At 46.6% G+C, this 22,242-nt stretch overlaps 1 protein-coding gene across 7 annotated transcripts in view; it reads right to left on the bottom strand.

Annotated features, from left to right (window-relative positions):
- Positions 1 to 8,635: 8,635 nt before the first annotated feature.
- Positions 8,636 to 22,242, bottom strand: part of SYNDIG1 (synapse differentiation inducing 1) — a 59,434-nt gene continuing 45,827 nt past the window's right edge. For 2 of the 7 annotated variants that reach the window (XM_065679583.1, XM_065679582.1), the window contains exons 4-5: positions 15,150 to 15,236; positions 9,506 to 10,558 (exon numbers count right to left, since the gene is read on the bottom strand). In XM_065679583.1, coding sequence (XP_065535655.1) covers positions 10,400 to 10,558; positions 15,150 to 15,236 — 246 coding nt within the window. In that variant the 3' untranslated portion in view covers positions 9,506 to 10,399. Of the gene's footprint in view, positions 9,150 to 9,505; positions 10,559 to 15,149; positions 15,237 to 22,242 lie in introns of those variants that run through there. The other 5 variants (XM_065679585.1, XM_065679584.1, XR_010612822.1 and 2 more) reach the window with 4 other exon arrangements.

The following is a 22,242-nucleotide window of genomic DNA, read 5'->3' on the forward strand; positions in this document are numbered from 1 at the left end:
AGGCAACTGGATGGGGTATGATGGAGGTCAGTGCAGAGTCCTCCCTCCCCACTATGACTTATTCAGCAAAGAGGAAAGGAAGGACCATAATGGTCCCTCCTTGCATTTCTACCTAAGTCCAGCAACAGCCCCAGCTGTTGTCTAGGTCACAGTGAACACAAAGAGGTGGTTCTTCATAAACCATGTAGTTAAACTCCTTGCTGCTAGCCGATGCAGGACTTACATGGTGTACAATGACAGCTTTCCTGGTTAAAAAAGTCCTTCCAGGAAGAATTCTTCCACACCTGGGAATTGTGAACCCCATTCTCCCACCTGATTTGGGAGAGCTGCCCACCTCTCACTGCTCAACAGCCTGGAGCAACAGCTCTTTTTTTCTCCTCCAAGCTTGGCAGCTCATACAACTGAAAACAGAAAGCGGGCTCATAGTAAAACGTGAACATTTCAATTCATGCATCTAATTGATATTATGCCGTAATTAAATTATATTCCCATGGTGCGTATAGCATCAGGTTTGTAGTAATACAAATAATTAGTAATTAACTCTAATCAGATCAGTTAGCAAATGGCAGATTCCAGATGAATAAGCTGGCCAACAGCGTGTGTGGTGAAGAAAGCCAAGGAAGGAAGAAGAAAAACTCATTTGTGGTGACGGATAACTGATGGATAAGGGGAAAGTGAAAATAACTGGCAACTGATTTTCAAGAGATCGCAATCTTTAAAGATCCTCTAGTCAATTATCGTCACCCTGGAGCTCAGTTCTCGGAAGATGCTCCATTTAGACCTGCTGCACTCTGCCCTGAGTCCCTCCTATGCCTCCTACCATGCTTTGGTGCTGAAGTAAATCAAGGGCCTGTGCAGCAGCATGCACAGACTGCTTTCAGCCATAGGAACCTTCCTAAGCTGACTCTCAGCTAACAGTTCCTTGATGATGGCAAGTGATTGTGGCACCTCAGGGCCTTCCTCAGCCTGGCAGGAGCAATTTGAGAATGGGCTCCTAACCAGTTGCTCCCATTAATCTCCAGGCAACTGCAGTGCGGCAGAGCCTTGAGCTGCAGAAATAGGTGGAATAGGGAAGCCCAGGCATATCTGGTGGGAAGAATAGTCTGAAAATGCACCTGGGCATGGGACTCAGTAAGGACTGAGCGTTAGCACAGGTCATGGGAGACCAGGGTAAGCATCTTGATGGTGCTACAGATGCACAGAGCCTAACTTGAGCACACTGCAGTATGCCTCCAGCCAGCAGAGAATCACAGCCTTCCAACACATAGCTCGCAGCTTGCTCTGAACTGTCCTCTGGAGGCACTGGTTTCTGCTAGCTACTGCAGGAGAAAGCAGAGGCTAGCCCTCCCGGGCTGAAGCTGGTTGTCAGAAATCCCTTTCCCTGAAGGAGTCCAGCAGGAAGTTCAATGTTCTGCTGCAGAACGCCCCAGAGATACAGGCATGGTCTTCATCTCAGCTCTAAGGATGCTGAACTAGCTCCTGAGCAACACGGAGGCTTAGCAAATAGTTGCAAGTGTTGGAGTTTAGAGTCTGATGGGATCACAAAAGCGGGAAGAATGCTGCTGCCTGTTGACCTTGCAGAGCCGATCAGTTGAAGGTGTCATGTCTAACCTTCAGAAGGAGATTGATGTCAGGACTGGATGGAAGCCAGCGCTGCACAGAGGGAGTGTGCGTCTTGATGCCTGCAGCTTCTCTTCTGAGAGCACCTGTGTGGAGCTGCTTTGCTGTGTTTTGTCACGGGGCCCCAGCTCTATCCAGCACCAGCCCCACCAACCAGCACTGAAGTCTTGTTTCTGAGCTTCTGTTTTCGCTCCAGATGTGTGGGAGCATCCTCTGGGACGTGAGACCATGGGATGAGGAGAGTACATGAGGAGATCTGTGCAACAGTCTGCTGGAGCGTCTTACCCTTCAGCTCCAGGGTCATGATCTTCACTGCAGAAGAGGAGGAGTATGTAGTTCCAAGGATTCATTACTCAGCGCAGAGGGCTTAGGAGAGCTGTTCTTCATGGGGCCAGGGAGAATTTCTCTACAGCCCAATGACGTGCGAAAATCTGGGCATAGACTTCCTATGTGAAAGGCAATATTGCAATCTGAACGTCTCTTTCTGCATTGAAATACAGCAAAATATTGCAGTCTGGCAGTCCCCTCAAATAAGAGTAAAAAGAAAAGATTTGTAACCATTTTGGTTTGGATCTGTCAAACCAAGTTCCAGTTAAAAGAGAATTCAAGTTGTGCTCTTGCCAGCCCGGCTGCAGTTTGATCAGCATCAAATATTTGAGAGACATATAATTTCAAAAGAGAACAGCCTCCCTCGGAAAGGTCAGTGGGAAATATGCTGCCATTGGGAAAGGGTTTTGCAAAACGCCCTTGGAGCCGACATCTCCCTGCAGCCAAGCTCTCCTTTTGATTAAATGGCATTTTTCTGATGGAAAAAGTTCTAAGCACACATAAAATGATTAGAAAATGTAACCGGCTCTAATTGCTGCTGTGTGCCAAGAGTGAGCCAAAAGGTCCCTTTCTTGGAGGGAGGCAGGAAAAGGGAGGGTTTTTCCTTTGATGAGTCAAGAAGTCACTGGCTGCTTGGAAGTTATTGGTGAGAGTTCAAAGCAAGGCTTCAGAAATGGGCAGATGAACTAATTAATCACATGAAATAATAGAGGAAGGCGAGGACAGGTCGTGGTGGGTGCAGTCATCTCAGCTCCTTTCCAGAATCCTATGAATAGATGAAGAAATGGGAGAAAGAGATATATTTGTGTGTAGCACTTAAGGTGGGAGCAATGGTCTACAGGCCCATATAACGCGGTAGGCAGTGGTTTATCAAGCTGTTTGCCAACCCTCCAGAATGGGAAGTAGCCTTACAATGATGTATATATGTGCGTTGCTCTACCCGAACATGTAAAAGTGCATTAAGCAGTTTGCTGAACCAAGGGCTGTCTGCATGTTCATGTCTCTCTCCTTTCCTGGTTAGAGAGTATCTCTGCAGCTTTGGTGTGATGAGGGCAGTTGGCATAATGAGAGCTTGTAGTACCTCAGTCTGCTGCCAGGCTCAATGCAATCGTTGTTCCCAAAGCTCATAACTTTCAGATAGGACTTTTTTCTGCTTTTCTCTACTTGTGGACTCTTTCCAGAAGTGCCACTGTTTGATGTCATCTTAAAGGTCCTTTTCCTCCTGCATGCAAGCAAGCATTTGGCCTTCATGAGATGTTTTGGGTTACTCATTTAATGGCTCAGTTTTGTGGGTTGCTGTTGGCAGCGCAGCAGTTGTACCGATGCTCTTCCTGGTCTCCAAGATGGTTTGCTTGCTTGATGAGGCTGTCATTCTGTTACAGCTCTTAAGTTGCTCTTAAGTAACCGAAGCAATTTAGTAATAATACAAGCTATTGATTCATGAACCTGGTTTTGAAAGAAAATCTATATTATTTCACCTGCATCTTGGCTCATTTGAGCATTCATTTATTTCTTGTAATCAGTCTTGCCTCTTGGGTATGGCTCAAATGAGTAGAAAATAACAAATATGCCAGGACTAAGGTAGGTGTTCTTAAAATATACTGGATAAACTAATTCTAGGTCAGAATTAAGACATTGGGCCCCAGTACTAAATGTGAGTCAATTGCAGTCCCTTGGGTGCTCAAATTTGCTTTCAGTTTGGGGGGAATTCAAAGAGAAGAGTTGCAAATTCTTCTGGAAGAGCAGAAACTGGTGGTCAGAACACATGCTGTTTTGTCTTTTTGCTTGGTTTTACACAAAGAAAATGTTATTTCTGAGGGTCATGCAGCAGGTTTGTGAGAGATAAGAAGTTGGGGGAGCAGGCAATACATTGGAGAGCAGAGATGCCTCACGAAGGGCCCTGGACAGGCTGCAGAAATGGATTGCTATGGACATGGTGAAGGCCATTCACTGAAAACAAACGTGGTATCCTGCCTCTGGGACATGATGACCCAGTCTTGGGAAGCGTGTGAGGGAGTTAACTAGGAGCCAGTAGGTGCCCTTGCAGCACAGTAGGCTAATGGGCTGTGTCATCAGAGTTCAGAGTGAGTAGAGTGATTAGGGTGATTATAGTGATTATAGCCCTTTCTACTTGGGACTGATGAGATCTCACCCAGTGTGGGACTCCCCAGGACAAGAGACAGAGGAAGAAACTGGAGTAAGTCCAGCGGAAGATACTGAGCTCATTGGGGGCTGAAGCAGAGGGCATTGAGCAAGAGGCCAGAGTGGAGACCTTCAGAAGCCCCTGCAAAACTAATGTGTTCTATGGTCCTACATGCAGACCACCATGCCTAATTCCAAAGAGGATGGCTTCAAAGGTTGGTAGATAGCCGAGATGAACTGCCAGCCCCTGGAGGGCAGTACAGACTCTATTAAGGCTTATCATAGAAGAAATATATGGCCAATTTGGATGAAGACCTGCTGTCCTAGGGGCTGGGTCCCTTCTTCTGGCAAAACAGTGGGCAGCATGCTGCTAAGGATGTGTCAGTACCACTTCCATACACAACCATCAGCTTGCCCACACCCAATGCTAACAAAAGATGCATTGAGAAAGGTGACAGGGATTAAAACCCCAGCAAACAGCTGACTCAAAAGCAGAGAGCAGGGAAGCAGCAAAGCGTAGCTCTCACCATCTGTCACCCATTTCATACATCATTATTGATCACTATTGCTCTGCTTGTTTTGTGTTGAAATCCATGGCAGCATTCTCCTTAATGGAGAACAAGTCAATTGATTTCTCTTAGTCTTTCTGTACTGCATTTCACATATACGTGTGTGTGTATACATGCACATAGACACCTGTATATGTATGCATATGTATTTATGCACGTTTCTGTACATATATGGCACTAAAAAATGACATGATTCTGAAAGAGAGGGAACACCTCTGAGTTTTCTGGAAGGACAAATTGAATCTGAGAGGTATGGGAATACCTAACCTTGCATTGGGAAGGGAAAGCTGCTGTAACCCGCTGGGTACATCACTTCTGATGCTTCACCTTGGCACAAGCACAGCCTGCTACTGGTCAGGCAAGCCAGTAGAGAGGGGGAGTTTTGACCCCAGCAAGATAGTGTGTGATGGCAGATTGGATGTGGTAAATTACAGATTCTCTCCTGTTTCCCACCCCTTGAAGTCTGTCTCCAAGAGCCATTTCCCACCCCTCTGCTTCCTTCCCCAGACAGCCACTGCCATGAAACGGCTACAGCAGTCTGCCATAAGTACACTGGGACACAGCCAAGGAAGGAAATGTGATGGCATGAAGTGGAGTAGCTCCTACCTTCTGACCATTGCATGCAAGCAGGGTCCTCAGAGCTGCCTCATGACCAGCAAACAGGAGACATACGATGTCCTCACCGTATCACCATAGACTGCAACACTGTTGGCACCTCCTGCTTTCATTCCTTTGACACAGCCATGATCCTTGTGTCTGCAACACTGACTCCTGCCCATGATGTCTGAAGTAAAACCCAATGTTCTGTTCTGCACAAGGGAAGTGGAAACATGGGCTGCAGTGACCAGGCTGCCTGAGGAACCACCCCACAGCATCTTTTGTGCTGGCCTGATAGAGAAAGCAGAGGATGCTTTCAGGATGCTGAAAAGGCCTGGATTAATTTAGTTGGGAAAACTGGCACTGTTCTTGTCGTCCATCATCTCTGCCCCTTGTTTTACATTTGAAGTCATCTGAGCCCAGGACTAGGCTACTTGGACCGCATCTGGACCTGAGGAAACCAGGAACATAACAAGGTCTCCTAGGTGCAGCCCTTCTGCTAATGTTCATCTTGTGCTGCTAACAGCCAAGTGTAGTGAACTCTGAGACTGATGAAACCTGTTCTCCTGCAGACTCAGTGTGCACCATGGCCTGTCGTGCACGCTGACCAAAGCTCCACCGCTGGCTGGGGCTTTCAGCAGCCTAAGTGTGTGCTTTCTGATGTCTAATGCCCAGCGTCCTCTCTCTTTGTGCCCTTCCTCTGGGCGCAGCGATTGGGTGCATCTCCGCTGTTGCACTGCTCCTTACTGTGAAGTTTACAGACACTTTGTTTTGTTAAACATGTCCACTCCCTCTGCCAAGTTCTATCAAAAGTGGCTACTGAATTAACAAGTCCCTCAGGTTAGAAACACCCTCCAGCCATCACTGTACGCAGTGATGCAGGAAGAAACGAAGAGGAGATTACAGAGGAGCTGACGGTTGTTGGCTGCCCGTGAAATCCTTTTGGAGCTCACCACATGGCATTCCTCAAGTTCTGGAGGGAGGGTGCATGGCAGCCAGCCCAGAGAAAGTGGTTGCCACCGCCATGGGCAGGCAGGCTGGTGTCTGCCCCCATCTTTTCCAGCCTTGGGTTACAGTGATGCTCCCAAGCAGCCTCACTATGCCCTCTCCTTGCCTCAGCAGGGAGCTCTTGCAAGCTAGCCAGACGGTGGGTGTCGTGTGGAGCATGGGAGACATTCATTTCAGGCTGAGAGAGATAAAAATGCTCAAGGCTAGGAAGATTCCCAAATGAAGGCACTGAGAATCTGTGGAGGTATCAGGGGGTTGTGAATCCCGTCAGATAGCAGATGTAATGTGTAATTAGTCTCTGACCCAGCACATTATTTGCTGAGCATCTCTCTGTTCTCCCGAGCTCTGAGACATTCACAAAGAGGGTTTTTTTCTTCCCTATCAGTGAGTCTCCAGCACTCGTCATGTACCTTTTGAGGTTAATCCACAATGGCATCCTACATCCAACGATTAAGCTGGAGCCTTCTGACCCTGGACTTCACGGTTTGGTATTTTTCCTCATAGTAGATCTTAGCTCTCACTACAGTTTGTCATTGGTAAAGATGTCAGTGCCGCTTCTTTGACATTTCCTGATTGAGGAGTCTCAGGTCTCCTGGGTGAGACCTGTTTAGAAAGTCTCACTTATCATAGAATCATAGAATAGTTAGGGTTGGAAAGGACCTCAAGATCATCTAGTTCCAGCCCCCCTGCCATGGGCAGGGACACCTCACACTAAACCATCCCACCCAAGGCTTCGTCCAACCTGGCCTTGAACACCGCCAGGGATGGAGCACTCACAACCCCCCTGGGCAACCCATTCCAGTGCCTCACCACCCTAACAGGAAAGAATTTCCTCCTTATATCCAATTTAAACTTCCCCTGTTTAAGTTTGAACCCGTTACCCCTTGTCCTCTCACTACAGTTCCTAACAAAGAGTCCCTCCCCAGCATCCCTATAGGCCCCCTTCAGGTACTGGAAGGCTGCTATGAGGTCCCCACGCAGCCTTCTCTTCTCCAGGCTGAACAGCCCCAACTTCCTCAGCCTGTCTTCATACGGGAGGTGCTCCAGTCCCCTGATCATCCTCGTGGCCTCCTCTGGACTTGTTCCAGCAGTTCCATGTCCTTTTTATGTTGAGGACACCAGAACTGCACACAATGCTCCAGGTGAGGTCTCAGAAGAGCCAAGTAGAGGGGCAGGATCACCTCCCTCGACCTGCTGGTCACGCTCCTTTTGATGCAGCCCAGGATACGGTTGGCTTTCTGGGCTGCGAGCGCACACTGCTGTGAGGGAAGTAGCGAGGCAGTTGTAGCCTCTGAGAGACAGACTGACTTTTGGACTTGATGATGTTAAAGGTCTTTTCCAACCCAGCTGATTCTCTCTATTCTCTCTGTGATGCCAGGAAACTAAACAGCATCTCCCTGTGTGCAAACACTGGAGGGCAGAGCACTCTGCTACCCCAAAAGTGATGCTCATTAAAAATAAAGTAACCTTTAGCGTGGAGAGAGCACATAAGCAGCAATGGCTTCTGAATAACAGGTAGGTTTAAGGGCTAAGTTCAAGCTAGAATGATAGGTACACCAACTCACTTTCAAAAAGCTGCTTTGAAAAAGGAAAGCACCCACAGGCATTTTCTTGGTGTCCATCTGTAGATAAGGAAGCTTTCAAGGGTCTATCTTTACCTGTCAGTACTTCCTCCTTACTTCTTCCAATTCACCATTCACAGTAGATGCAGCATCCCTGTGTCTCCTCCCTGGTTACACAATGTCCATGAAGGGTTACACAACCCTTCCTTTCCCAAAGGAGAAGTTACAAACAAAGAGCAACCATCAGCAACAAGCAGCCAACAATGAATAATGAGTGTTTTAGCTCAATAATTTCTTACAGCTTTTCATAGCCACTCTTGAATGGTACGGCTCGAAACAGCAGGACTAACTGCTATAGCAATTTATGAAGATCTCTCTGTCTGACTGTGATTTCCTGGTTCATACAGGTATGTACACTGTGGCATTACTCAGAAACACCAATGTCATCCGGGTAAGGCAGATGTCAAATTTGCCTGAACACACAATAGGAAGTTCATGGCACATTTATTCTAGGAATCACAGAACCACAGACTGGTTTGGGTTGGAAGGGACCTTAAAGCTCATCCAGTTCCAACCCCTGCCATAGGCAGGGACACCTTCCACTAGAGCAGGTTGCTCCAAGCCCCTGTGTCCAACCTGGCCTTGAACACTGCCAGGGATGGGGCAGCCATGGCTTCTCTGGGCACCCTGTGCCAGGGCCTCAGCACCCTCACAGGGAAGAACTCCTGCCTGATGTCACATCTCAGTCTCCCTAGATGACTAGCAGTACTACATTGCTAGTCTCCAGGCTTAGTCTGAAGCCCAACAAATCAATGCTAAAAACTGCCAGTGACTGCAACAGGTCTTTGGGTCCAGGTACAGTATGGGATGCTCCATACGGATACTTCTCCATGTAGCTGAACTTGGGGTACTGAGGTTTCATTCAAGTCTAATGCTTCACATCCATCCAAAGAAAGTGTCACACGGAGCATCAGCAGCTGCGTACCATGTATTTTAATAAACTGTATAACTAGCAGAAAAATAGTTTTGGATGTGTTTGTCCTCCTCCCCCCTAAAATTAAAAGAAAAAAGTCAAATTAAACCCAAAATTATGCCAACCCCAAAACAGGAGAAAAATCCTGCCCCAGAGCAAAGCTGACACACAATACAGAGTTGGAAAATAAAGGTCTTTGAGACACTCTTGGGTAAAGAAATGTTTGTAAAACACAAGGCAGCGAATAATAAAATGCTTATTGTTTTGATCAGCTTCTCTCTCTGTATATATGTATATGGAGATACACATATATTTATGCTGATACACCCTTGGTGGGATGAAATAGTACATCTGTAAGACAAAAAAGAAATAAATAAAAGGTTGATTGTGGGGAAGCAAATAATTGTACCGTTTCAGTCAGCGGAGTAAGGACAGTGCTCAGTTTCCTTACAGCGTACCATTGCGCTGCTTATCGAGGGACAACCTTGTCTCTCCGTGGCTATGTTGTGTCCCTGGTCCACGGACGAGCTGTGAGCTTGTGATCTGAGTGGTCTCCTTCACTGCTCCATGTGCGAGCAGGACCCCAGAAATGCATGAAGCGTCCCTTCCCCTGGTTAGTTCCCATGCTTTACCGTGATTTGTAATTTATTAGCATTTCAGTTTGCATTCCTCCCCACCCCCCCCACCCCCCCGCCCCGGTTTCTTGCACTGCTACGCAGGTCTCCATGGTAAGACGGAGCGACCCAGGTGAGCAATATGCCACAGGAATGTGCCGTTATCACGATATGACCGGATGGAGGAATTCGTTTTACAATGGATCTCATGCTACTTCGACTTCACCCTCAGTCTGCGGAGCCAAGTCATGCAGCAACCTCAGCTGTTCTGCACTGGGTGGGCCTGTGGGTCACATCTTAATCCAAAAACAAGGAAAGGAAAGAAAAGAATACTTTTTTTTATTTCCTTTTCTCCTTCCATGGAAACCTACCCACACAAGAAGAGTAGGCAATGCCATTCTACGCTGAGGTCTCTGCTTCACTCTTAGGCAAGTAAGTCCTGTGTTCAAAACAAAAGAGAACATATTCTTCTTCCTGTTGTTACACTGCCAGCCACCGTCCAGGCTTTCCCAGCTCTCAGTGCAGTGCTTAACAAGCAAACCAAGCACAAGCTCATGCTGGCTACAAAGTTCAGGTCCCCGAAAAGGTATTGAGAGAACAGCTCAGTTTGCCAGCTGCTTGTAAACACCATATAGCAAAGAAGGAAAAGGCAAACACCCCTCTCCACACCTCCCCCAACTTCCTTTTCCTTTTTCCTTTTTTTCTTTCTTTTCCTTTTCTTTCTTTCTTTCTTTCTTTCTCTCTTTCCTTCTGTTTTCTCTTGTACGGGGGGTCACGAAGAGAAGCAAGACTTGTGCATCACAGACTGCGGAACTATCCCCCCAGCCAGCTTCCCACCCTACAATAATGCACAAGCCCACGTTATCCTGTACCTGCCCCCGGAAGGTGTTTGTCTCTTCATCTTTGTGGAAAGTCATGCAGTCTGATCTGCTGGGGGGGTTCTGCAGTGCAGGCGCCGGGTGGCTGGTTCTCCCCCTTTCCTGAGGCTCATAAATGATTGGTTTTGGACAAATAGGCAATAAGAGCCACGGCCACCCCAACGTAGATGCCAGTTCCGATTGTGATGGACAGGACAGCCAGGAAGAGCGCTCGCCGGGAGCTGGAGCTTGCATGGTGGAAGTCCCCCTTGGCTACTGCTTTGTTTGTCTGCAAGATACACAACAACAACAATGCAACGTATTTACTTGTTTCCCCTGGAAATGAAGATGTGATGCTCATTTCTTGGCTGAAACATGGTCCCGGGATATGACAGTGAACTGGTTGGAGATCAGGTACTTGTTCAGCTGAATGAGGTTATTTGCACAGTTAGGATGATTACTGAACCAATGGCATCTCAAGTGGTACTTTTAAGTGCCTTTAAGCTTAAACGTACCCTAGGATTTAATACCATGCATCATGATGACTGCTGCGATGGCTCAGCCTCCCATGAGAATGTGGACATACAGGCTGTGAGCCAAGGATCTGCCGTGTCACTTCCAGACACAGCTACAATCCTCTTTTGGTGAGGCACTGGAATGGGTTGCCCAGGGAAGTTGTGAATGCTCCATCCCTGGCAGTGTTCAAGGCCAGGTTGGACAGAGCCTTGTGTGGGATGGTTTAGTGTGAGGTGTCCCGGCCCATGGCAGGGGGGTTGGAACTGGATTATCTCGAGGTCCTTTCCAACCCTGACTATTCTATGATTCTATGATTCTCTGATGTGGCTGGATTCCAGCCTGGCTGGGAAAAGTAACAAAGGAAAAGCCCTATAGAAGTGCCACTTGCACAAAACCACTCTTCTATGTTGGCTGAAATGGTTGGTCTGCTCTTACCTGGAGAAGGACAAGAGAGGCTGAATTTTCCCTTCCACTGCAGTGCTTTTAAGCACACTGAGTAGGTGGAATAACTGGCTTAGCTTCACTCCCATAGTAAGGCCAGACACCATCAGTTCCCTTGCATCCACCTTAGGCTTGAGCTTTAGTGCAGGACAAACAGCTAGGAAACCAGAGCTAGTAGACACTCTTTTAGCCTTAATTCAGATGAACACTTATACAAGCAGGGCAGTTCCCTTGATCATCAGAGGGTTGACACACAAGCTTAGGAAAGAGGAGTTTCCATTTTGATGGTGTTTTTTGAAGTGGCTTTTGCATCTCTTGCCATGGTTGCCAGTAGCTCAGAAGACTGATCCAAAGCTCTGGCAATTGTATCACAACTTCTATGTAGCTTTGGTACCCAAGCAGGTGCCTTGAATTCAATCTGATCATCTGGAGCTCCCAAAGTAGTTTGTCAGGCTTTTTGGCTTGAGCACAACAAACCTCACAGTTATTATATCTCTTAGTACAGCTGTCAATAACGAACACAGAAAGAGTCACTTCCTCACTGATGGATGTCTCCTGTGATGATCCCACAGCCACACTGACATCAACGGGATGGCCACTGCACAAAGCTGCATCTGGAGTTTCAGAACTATTCAAATACTGGTTCTTCTAACACATCCTTCCTTATGCCTCCAGGACAAAAGCAAACCCCCTGCTCAAAACAGGAAAAGGCAAGCTAAAATTGGACAAGACTGATCTACCCATTGCCAAGACCACATAATGCCATTTCAGGGGGCCTCAGCCTCGCAACATGATGAAAAGAGGATGTCCTTTTTGTAGACGATGGTGTGATATCAGCAAGGTCACCCAGCGGGCAGTAACACATCTGTCACTTACCAGAAATGTCTTGTAGAAGCATATGAGCTCCGTAAGTTCTGAGACAGTCCCTGTTCCCTTGCAACAATGAGTGAGGAATTCATAATACTTTAATTGTATTTCCCCACAAATGCTCGATGTGCTGGGACATTTTCTGCTTCAGTGTCACCTATTGCTCTATTTATGTCTTTTATTTTGCTATCTTGCTACTTAGAGCAATTTACAGCAGCCAAATGACAAGCTTTCATGTTGAAAAAAAGGCTTCTGGCCTTTCTATCAATGACTTTATTAGGAGAACCGTCTCTTCTCATTCATCAACCTAATTTTTTAAGCATAATGCCTTATAAATGTTTCAGGCAGAAACCATGTCAAGCAATACGTATTGGAAGAGAGATAGACTAGGCTGCAGGCAGGGGGAAAATGATAATGTCAAAACAGCAACATCTAAACACCTCCCAAGTATTTATACACCTACTGCCATGTCCTCTAGTTTAGCTGGGTACTCACTTTGCAAAGGATGACCAGTCAGTGACCATGGATTTCATGAGCTTCTTGTCTGGGACCTCCGAACACTCAAAAAGAGCCCTTCCCACAAAAACCCCAGGAGCTTTAGGCATCATGGATGTATTTGTTAGAGCGGCTTAAAAGTTATGCCAAGGAAAGCAGAGAAAGCTTTATAATGACTTGGTCGTTCAGCTCTCCAAGCATCTGCTGGCCATTGCAGCATTAATAAAAGGCTTGAGCAGAGACGCTTCTATACACTGCAGTTAGGCTGGATTTGTCAGATGAAGGTAAATGCACTGCACTGAAGCTATTTGGGCTTTTGGACAGAGTGTGGTAAACGGTTTCACACCTCAAAATGGAGGGAAACTTTGAAAATGTTGGAACATTTCGATGTGACATTTCTGAAATGTCACGTTACGCTATGAAAAATTCGGCAACATTTTGGGTTGACCTCTTGGAAATGAAACTTTGTGCGGTTTCAAAACAGCATTTTTTCGCTGAAAAACAGATGGAAACTCAAAGGGAAAAGGAGCCATTAACCAAAATGTCAAATAATCTGAAAACTTGACAGTATGCCTTGATTGGATTCAATAAAAGAGGTCAGATCTTCCCAAAATGATGAGCGACCCAAAGGGATTCAGAAGGCTGATTTGTCAAGCAGTAATAGACCGTTTTTTCCTATAGGATCTTCAACCTAGAGACATACCTGTTCACAGAGAACAGCTTTTATTCTTGATGAGCTCTCTGATGACATTTGTGAAAGGATTAGACCTATGGTGAATATCTTCTGCTTGGGGAACAGGCCCAGGCTTTCACTGAAGTCCTAGTTTCCAACAAAGTACCTAATCTGAATGTGGGGTTTTTCCCTTTAACCCAATGCATGTTTTGTGACTTGGCAAAATCAAATCTGTCCTACATCAAATTCTGAATGTAGAGTGCATTGGTAAGGGCACATGAGAAGGACAATCTTATATTCCTCCTTTATTCCATTCAGAAAGGTTTCCATTGTGATGGAGAAATCATCCATGCAGAAGTCCCCCTCCATCAGTGTCAGACTCGTCTGGAAGGACTTGCTTATCATTAAGAAAATGCTTTGTTGCTATACCCTAATTAGCAAAACCTTCCCATTATCGCCCAGAGTCGCTATATGCAAATTGAAGCATTTCTGCAGGTTTAAGCTAAACAGATCTGGAAAACAGTTGCTACACAAAATGCAACTGAGGCCGGTTTTAATAGGTTAACATCTGGCAACTAATAAATGTTTTTTCTTGGCTTGTTTGGGCTTTTTTAAACGGGGATCAGGTCTTTGGTGTCCCTGTGCACGTTGAAGAAATCCCTTGGTTTTGGTAACCCCCGTGACAGGGGGATGGAACTGAACGATCTTTAAGGTCCCTTCCAACCCAAACCAAATCATTCCGTGATTCTATTATCCAGTCCATTCGATGCCTGACACAGAGAAGTGACACTCTGGGGCTTCCATGCCAGGGATGCCTGTGCTGTAGCAAAACCCCATGTGGGATATGAGAACAAGAAATGTCTTGTGTGCTCATCTGGCATCCCTATCCATCCTGGAAATGGATTTCTGTGAGTTCCTCTTCACAGGCTCAGCTCTGGGCTCACTAAAGCAATACTGGCTTTTTATTACTTCTTTGCCCTGACAAGCAAAGCCCCAGCTATGAATGTTACTGGGCTGAATCCTACCTGGTATTAACTAGTCCATCATGATTGATGCAGCCGGGACTGGCGGAAGAATGGAGATCCAAATGCCCTACTAACAAAGGGCTTGATTCACTACAGCCTCTTCAAACTAAGTGCTTTAAATTAACTATTAGGGAATACAAACAGCTATTCTAACAGCCTTAAAAGTGGCTGCAGAAGTAAGCACTTTTCCTAATCAAAATGATGTTATCTCAGGAGTTTTACGGTACTTCCATTCATTCGCTTCTTCCTTTCTCTGGCAAGACTGTGGCTGGCAGCCAGATGATTGATGAACCAATTTAATACAGTCTTTGGGCAGCAGCAGGACCAACAGGTTTGATAAACAGATCAGGGGACAAGTGCAAGACATGGGATGAATTATGAGTGGGGGATAATTCATCGCGTGGCACCGGACAAGTTCCCTCACTGCACAGCCAGAAGATGAGACACTTCTTGCAAAGTGCTTGGCTCCCAAACCCCCTGCCCCTTGGTTTTCCCTTGGTCTGTGTCCTCTGGATGCCCAGATATGACTTCCTGATCAATTTGCTAGATACTGGCACGGGTTGAGATTAAAGCTGGGTACTCCAAAGCTAAAAACAGGGGCTTGAGAAAATGCCAGCCCTCAATCAATCCTCTCTTTAGAGACCTTGGAAGTCAGCCAGGAAAGTGAGGAGGGGCAGGGGAAGGAGGAGTAAGGAGGTCTGGAAGGTTTGTCTTGCTTTGTATAACTAACAAAATGAATGTCTTGTTGTTTAGAAACACTTTCAAGGTACTTCCCTGGAGTTTCCACTTGAGCTTCTGCAAAACATATTCATCATGTCCCTGGGCTGCATGTTTTATGGGCTGGGAGAAGATGAATACTGTACCTCCATAGCTGCAAGGCCAGAAAATTCTGCTGCATCCCGCAGTGACTCATATATCACACTCACAAAATACCTTCTGGTACACTGTATCTGGAAACAAGAAACACATTGATCACAATTATTAATCCTGCCTCATTGCCCTGAGGTGGGAGAGCAGAGTGGCTCCATGTAGGAGGAGAATGGGGTATCCTGACCCCTTTGGTGAGGTGATGGGAGGACTTCTTTTCGTTTCATGGTGAAGGAATGGCCGGAGGGGAGCAGGGATGCAAGGGCTCCATGAAGACACTGGCCGGACCTTGGGTCTTAATTCTATGAGTGGCATGCAGAAATTGCCACAGAATGAGGAGTAACTCGTACAGAAAACGCTTCTGGTCCCGTATCTTCTCCTGTCTTCTACTCAAAAGCTCTGGTGACTGCTTTTAATTTGCCCAGCTTCTGCTGATCTCCAGTTTCTGGGCAGTATCTTGCACCTTCAGGCTCGCATCACTTCACTTTCATTGACGGTGAGAAAAAGACTCCAGAGACTTTGCTAAAGATACAGATGGGGAAGGGTGAAGTCAGGATCTGCCTCTGGACCATGAATGACAGCAAAGAGTCAGCAGTGGAAAACATGGGGCTGGCAGACACCCAGCACAGGGGCTGGGATATAGCAGGAGAGTTTCAGGAAAGAATCAGGAGGACTAGGGATTCTCATCAAACAGCTCCACAGAGTGAACTGGTGAATTACACAGATGACAAACGGTTCTTTGCTGTGTCAGGCATTTGCATTACATTATGCCTATCGTATAACAGAAGCTTCAGCCTGTGGCAACTGGCCTTTCAGGTACCAAAGAGCTCCTCTGGAGGTTTCCATCATTTCTGCTGGGATGTTGGTCCAGGAAATGGACATGAGTCTCAAGCAGACATTCTCTGTCTGGAGCTCACTGTGGAAACAGTGGGGAGCAGGCGTCACAGTGAAGTGCAGGCACTTCAAAACAAACACAAACCTCTTAGGCTTGATGCTGGACTTTACCACTTACACTTCTTTTCCTCTTCAAAGGAAGGCATCCAACCCAGCCTTCAGGCTGCAGTGTCCAAAATCAATTGCTGGATCACCTTCAGGAAATTCCCATCCACACTCCAGTGGTGATAGGTAGACGCTAGATAAGTTGCTCAGGATTGATGTCTTTCAGTAAGGGGTCAATCCCACCCTGAGCATTTAGAAGATAAAAGCACAAGATCTTGACCATACCCTGCTCTCTGATTATATGGTAGCACTGAGATCTAGTTGGGGTGGCTGATAAGGACAGTGAGGCAGTAAATGCTTAGCCTACGTGGAACTTCCTCTGGGGCAATGCTGAGATCTGTGAGTACTTGTGAAGCAGTGAGAAAAGGATGATACAGGGATGTCACTGGGGTTTCATTAACACACGGAGAGGGGATAAACTGGCATATGCAGCTGCTGCTGCTTTGCTCGAGGCTTCTGCCAGATGTCCTAAGTGCTCTGCTGCATCTCAGAGTGATGAAACAAAATCCAGTGTGAAAACCTCCCCCTGAAGGCTTCCTTTCAACAATGGATCCTCATTCTAGTAAACAGGCTTGTGGCCAGAGTATAGCACTGTGCAGTGTGAGTGCATAGCAGCGGACACTGCTTCCATCAGCAGCCCCTGTGACCTGCTTCAGCCCCTTCTTTACCATGGCTGGTAAGTAAAGGCAGAGAAACAACAACAGGCTCATCACAGTGGAGGCAGGAAAAGCTACCAGTGTGAAGGCAATGAGAAGGGACAGGCTGGTGACCACCCTGTGTCTGGACTAGTCTCTTGCTTTGCACTGGAAGTCCATGTGAGGTTTAACCCAACCTTTCTGCACCCAGCCCTCCATGTGGTATTCCCTTCTCTGTGAGCATCACCACCTTTGCCCTGCAGCAGCACATGAACTTCCAGCCTTGACAAAACCCTACCAAGCTCCTGGATAGGAGGCAGGTGAAGACAAGTGGCCTGACTAACAGGATCTCCACTGCCACCAAATCAAACGATGCCGTTTTGGTGGGAGGGGATGTAATGGGGACAATATTTATCCCTGGAAACCCATGAAAGGCTCAGGGGAAGAAAGTGTGAGTGTGGAGAAGAGGGAGTAAATAGAGACCAGCATGAGTTTGCCTCTTCTGCATTATCAACTCTCATAACATCTGGGTTTCAGTCATTGCATCATTTTGGTATCAATGTTTTCTGCTGGAATTTGAAATCCAACGGAGGCGAAGACGTGACTCAGCCCCAGGCTGGTGCTGCCTGTGGCGTCTGATTGTGCATTCAAGTGCAGATAAAACTATAAATGTCCGAGTGAGATTTCGACACTTGGAAAAACAAGAGCATAATAATGAGAACAGCAGGCATAAAAGGCCTGAATGAGCAGAATGTTTTTAGACAAGCTCCACAGCAACAGCAGTTCATTTGATTGCACTTGAGAGGATGAGACCTCAGCCCGCGATACAACGGCAGCTCTGTTTTCCGGGCATATACAAGAATTTAGGATGTTTATGGTAGAGAAGATAATTTCTCCCCCTCCTCTTTGCTTCTAGCCCTTCAGCAGATGTTGCCACTTTGTGATGGAAGAGGAGAAAACTTGAGACAGGTGGCATGTGATGAAGCCCGTTTTACACACACTGACTTACATATGCCCAGACGGACTTGCGCATGGGTTCATGTCCATACACATGCGTATGTCTCAAAGGAGATATTCTATTAGAATCTGTATTTCTGAGTTCATCATTGACATTTTACCGATGAATAGATCATGGATATTATTTGGGAACAACATCATGGAAGTATTATAGACGTCTATGCTTACTCTGCTCTTCAAATCCTTTCTTCCTATCTGCTTATGCCACCTCTGGACATGGGTTATTGGGTTGGAATATTCATCTGTTCCTAGGAGGACTCAACATTGCTGGTTTATAACGCAGGGTGATGTGCTCAGTTAATCCATTATGCTAATATGCCATTCCTGTATTTATTTAACAAAGCACTGTGGATTTTGTTAACTTTATTTAGTCTAAGAACTAAAGTACCACATTTTGAGCAAAACCACCCTGTTTATTCCCAATTGTAGTACACAAAAAGCACTGTGAAATCCTTCAGCTTTCTGCTAGTGTTTCTGTTCCCATTTTTATCAGAAAATTCTGAGCTGGTAACAAGCATGGGAATAAGATAGAGGGCTTTTGCCTTTCCGATAGACCACATCTTTCAAAACTAAATCTACTCATTTGCTTTCTATTTCTCTTCTTTCCTCCGGTTTTTAAGATGTCACCACTGCTGTTACAATAGGTCCTATATTTACATGGCAAAAAGATACTGACCAAAGTCCCATGAAAAACATGACTGTGACATTCCAGAAGATAGAAACTCAGGAGGAAGGTTTTAAAAGCTCTAGAGGACAACAAGAAGGAGATCTTATACCTTTTAAACAACTCAAACTGTATCCAAGATTGACTGAGCACGGGAAGAGACGTTTCTTTCAGACCAAGGGCAAAAGAGAGTGGAAAAAACTATGCTGAACACAAACCTGTGCTATCAGATTAGTTTTAAATAATGGAGGTTAATTTAAGGAGTTTATAGAGGCAGCTTTGAAATATTTCATGTTGCTTTCGAGCTTTCCTTTGTGTTTCGGTTTGGTTTTTATCTCTATATAAGCAAAAACTACACCTTTCAGATTAAAAACTTTGTTCCAAATGAAGAAGAGATTAGTTTTGTTCTACTTGGAAAGGTATTGATATGGGTTTTCGAAAGCCTCCTGAGAGAAGAAATGTCTCAAAACAACCTGTTTTCTGAAACCATGCTATATACATATTTATATACGTATCTATATATCTGCACACACAGTATTGACAAAGCAACTGCAGTTTGGCGCATAAATTCCCATTTGGCTCCAACATTGGTCATTATGCATTCAATTTTTAATCGCTTTTCAGTAATTGACATGTTGCCTCCTCAGAAATATGACCCCTTCTGAGGAAGACTCCTCTTGTTTGGGTTGCGATGGCCTCAAGTGAACAAACTCCTGTGGAGCAGTCACCTTCCTGAGAAGGGATGCTCTATGGGGCATTTTGTGCCTGCTGCTGGATGCAGACCTGAAGCTGCTGTTGGTACCTTGGAAAGCACCTAGACTAAAAGGGAGAGACCAAGGAAAGTGTTCCTGGCTAGGCTGCTTGTACTGTTGGGGAGAGCTGGAAGCCGCATTAAATGGGGTGATCTCCGCAGTACAAAGATGATGTTCCCCATCCTCCTTGCCTAGCCCCAAAACTGTGCTTGGATGGGAAAAGAATGAAAAAAGAGAAGAAAAAACTGTGCTGTGAGACAGGCATCCTACCCAGACACCCACCAGCATCTACTAATGCCAGGATACACCTCTGCACAGGCTGAAGAAACCAGAGTCATGCTCATCTCTTCATTCAACTCCGTTCTCAGTAGAGGAGGACTCAACAAGATCTCATTTTTCATTATGGGGAAAGTTCATCAGCTGACCTGGAACAATTGATATGTATTTGTCACCATTGCTGTTGGCATGGAGATGGAAGGTCTAACCTTGTATTAAGCTGTCAACACCCTGAAATGACTGCTCTGTCTTTACTATGACTCAGCGTCTGCAAGACAAGAACTCCATGTTCTCCAGCAATAACACATCACATCACCGTGCTGTCATGCCAGCAGATACTAGCCCCTAATCTCTCATGTACAAAAGTCCTCCCTCCTACCACTGCAGTACTCCCAGGCTCCTGTGATTCAGTGGTGCGGGGCTTGATGCGTGGGGATTCCATCCCAGGGCTTTATCTCAGTCCTTGCTCTTGCCCTGTAGATTTCTTACCCTTTGATCTCATGTTACTCATTTCTGCTCCCCTTGTTGCCCCTCTGCTCCCTGTTCACCCTCTCTTTCTTCTACCCAGGCAGCAGCCCTGCTTTTGTGTTATGTGGATGCTATCTCCACACCAGCAGGAGCAGAGCTCTCTGCAGAGCTGGGCTGTGGGTGTATAGAAGACATCCAGGCAGCAGCACTACCTTGCCAGGGGTGGGCAGCTGGAAGGAGCCCAGCAGCAGCTGGAGTGAGCTGGAAAGGCTTTGCTCATCCTCCTGTTGCCCAGTGAACGGGGTACAGAGGTGGTGATAGATCAGGGTAGCCCTCCTGGAAAGCTGTTGCTGAGGAGTAAGTCACCTGCCTGAGCACTAAACAGAGCCTTTCCCAACCCAGTCTGTCTGCTGGCATCATAGAAAGCAGAGAGACCTTATACCCGCAGTGCCTTAAGCAGCACAGTGAGGGACCCCTCCAGGTCTTGCAGCACAGAGCTGTTGGTTTCACCTCCACAATGGCAAGAACGTCCTGCTAATGTGCCTTCATGGTGCCCGAGTCAGCTCCTACTCTTGCCCTCAGGAAGAAACTAAATTGGCTTGAGATGTGCATCCTCAAGGATTGCCTAGCTTTGCTACTCTTTCTTCCTCCAGCATCTTACTAATGCCTACAGTAACCACCTTATAATATTGTCTGGCTGCAGGTTTGCTCCCCAAATCGCCTATTGCCATACTAAGAGAAAGGAGCAGGATGGAGTAGAGCTGCAGCAGTTCTTACACTGGCATCTTGGGACCATTTTATTTTTGATTCATGGGAGCCCCAGTCAGAATATTTGCTGCTTTGATGATAACTGGTGGAAGGAAGAGGCCATCCCAAAGGTCTCTTCTCCCTTTAACAAACTGCTCCACAGGGGTAGGGCTCTTCCTCACTGGAAACCCATTAGCAAACAAACATAAGTCCTCATTGTCCAACAGGGAGGGCAGAGATTGCTAATAAGGATCCTTCTTAGTGGCTCTGAGGGGTCATTAACAACCTGGCCAAGTTTTTTAATATCAAATTATTCCAAAGTGGGCAAATGAGAGCATGAAGGTTGCTTCTTTGCTTTTCCTCTCCTTTATTCTGTTGCATATATATAACAAACATCTTGCTGCCCGTGATTTAATTGGCCTTGCTGTGTCTGCCAAAAGCAATGAGAGGTGGAAATCAAAGTTCCTCTCTCCAGCCAGTTGGCTTGTCTAGCAGCAGGAGGGTCAAACCTGAACAGTGGCTGCCACAGAGGCCAGGTCCCTGTCAGCAGGAGGGAGGAGTGTTTGTGTGTGTGTCCCTGTCTGCACATCCTGCAGGAGGTGGGGACTGCACAAACACATTCACGGTGGGAAGATGCAACCTGTAGGGCACACTCTTTTCTATGAAGAGGGATAAAAGCCTCTGTAGGATGCCCTGGTTCAGCAGAGGACTCCCTCTGTGAAATGTGAATCTCAGGAGTCAGACCAGGGTCCTTCTGATCTGAAACGACTTTTGCTTCTTGCTCTCCAGTCCCTTCCCTTTAAATACTGAGAGCAGAGTGTGCTACCCTGGACATAGAACCACAGACTCATAGAATGGTTTGGGTTGGAAGGGACCTTAAAGCTCATCCAGTTCCAACCCCTGCCCCTGCCACGGGCAGGGACACCTTCCACTAGAGCAGGTTGCTCCAAGCCCCTGTGTCCAACCTGGCCTTGAACACTGCCAGGGATGGGGCAGCCACAGCTTCTCTGGGCACCCTGTGCCAGCGCCTCAGCACCCTCACAGGGAAGAACGCTGCATCTGGCAGGATGGCAGCTGCTATGGAGAAAATCACTTTCACATGTAAGTCCCTTTAGTTTGGCTATCTTGTGTCCAGGACTAATCCATCACAGTGAGATTGCTACAAGCCTGTCCTGCATCACAGGCTGAGATAATGGGCTCACCTCAGCCTAAGGCAGCCTAGGAGGAACCAGTGCGCCCTGGCACCTCATGGACCACTTTATCTTGAATTGGTTGTGCCAGGGTTTTCCCAAGAGCTCAGCCAGCTGGGGTCAGACAGAAGGGGCAGGCGATGCCAAACTGTTGTAAAACCTGCCCTGAGTAAGAGCAGAGTAGTGACAGAGATCTGGTCTGTCCCTGGCGACCAAGTCCTCAGAACTTGCTCAGAGTGACTCTCACCACTTGGAGAGGGCAGAGGAGGAGTAACAGTCCCACCCGAGTTATGCAACAAGGGTTTTGCACCAAATGATGTGGGAGAGAATGGACCGCGTCC

The sequence above is a fragment of the Lathamus discolor genome, chromosome 5, assembly GCF_037157495.1.
Source record: "Lathamus discolor isolate bLatDis1 chromosome 5, bLatDis1.hap1, whole genome shotgun sequence".
In the NCBI taxonomy this organism is placed as follows: Eukaryota; Metazoa; Chordata; class Aves; order Psittaciformes; family Psittacidae; genus Lathamus; species Lathamus discolor.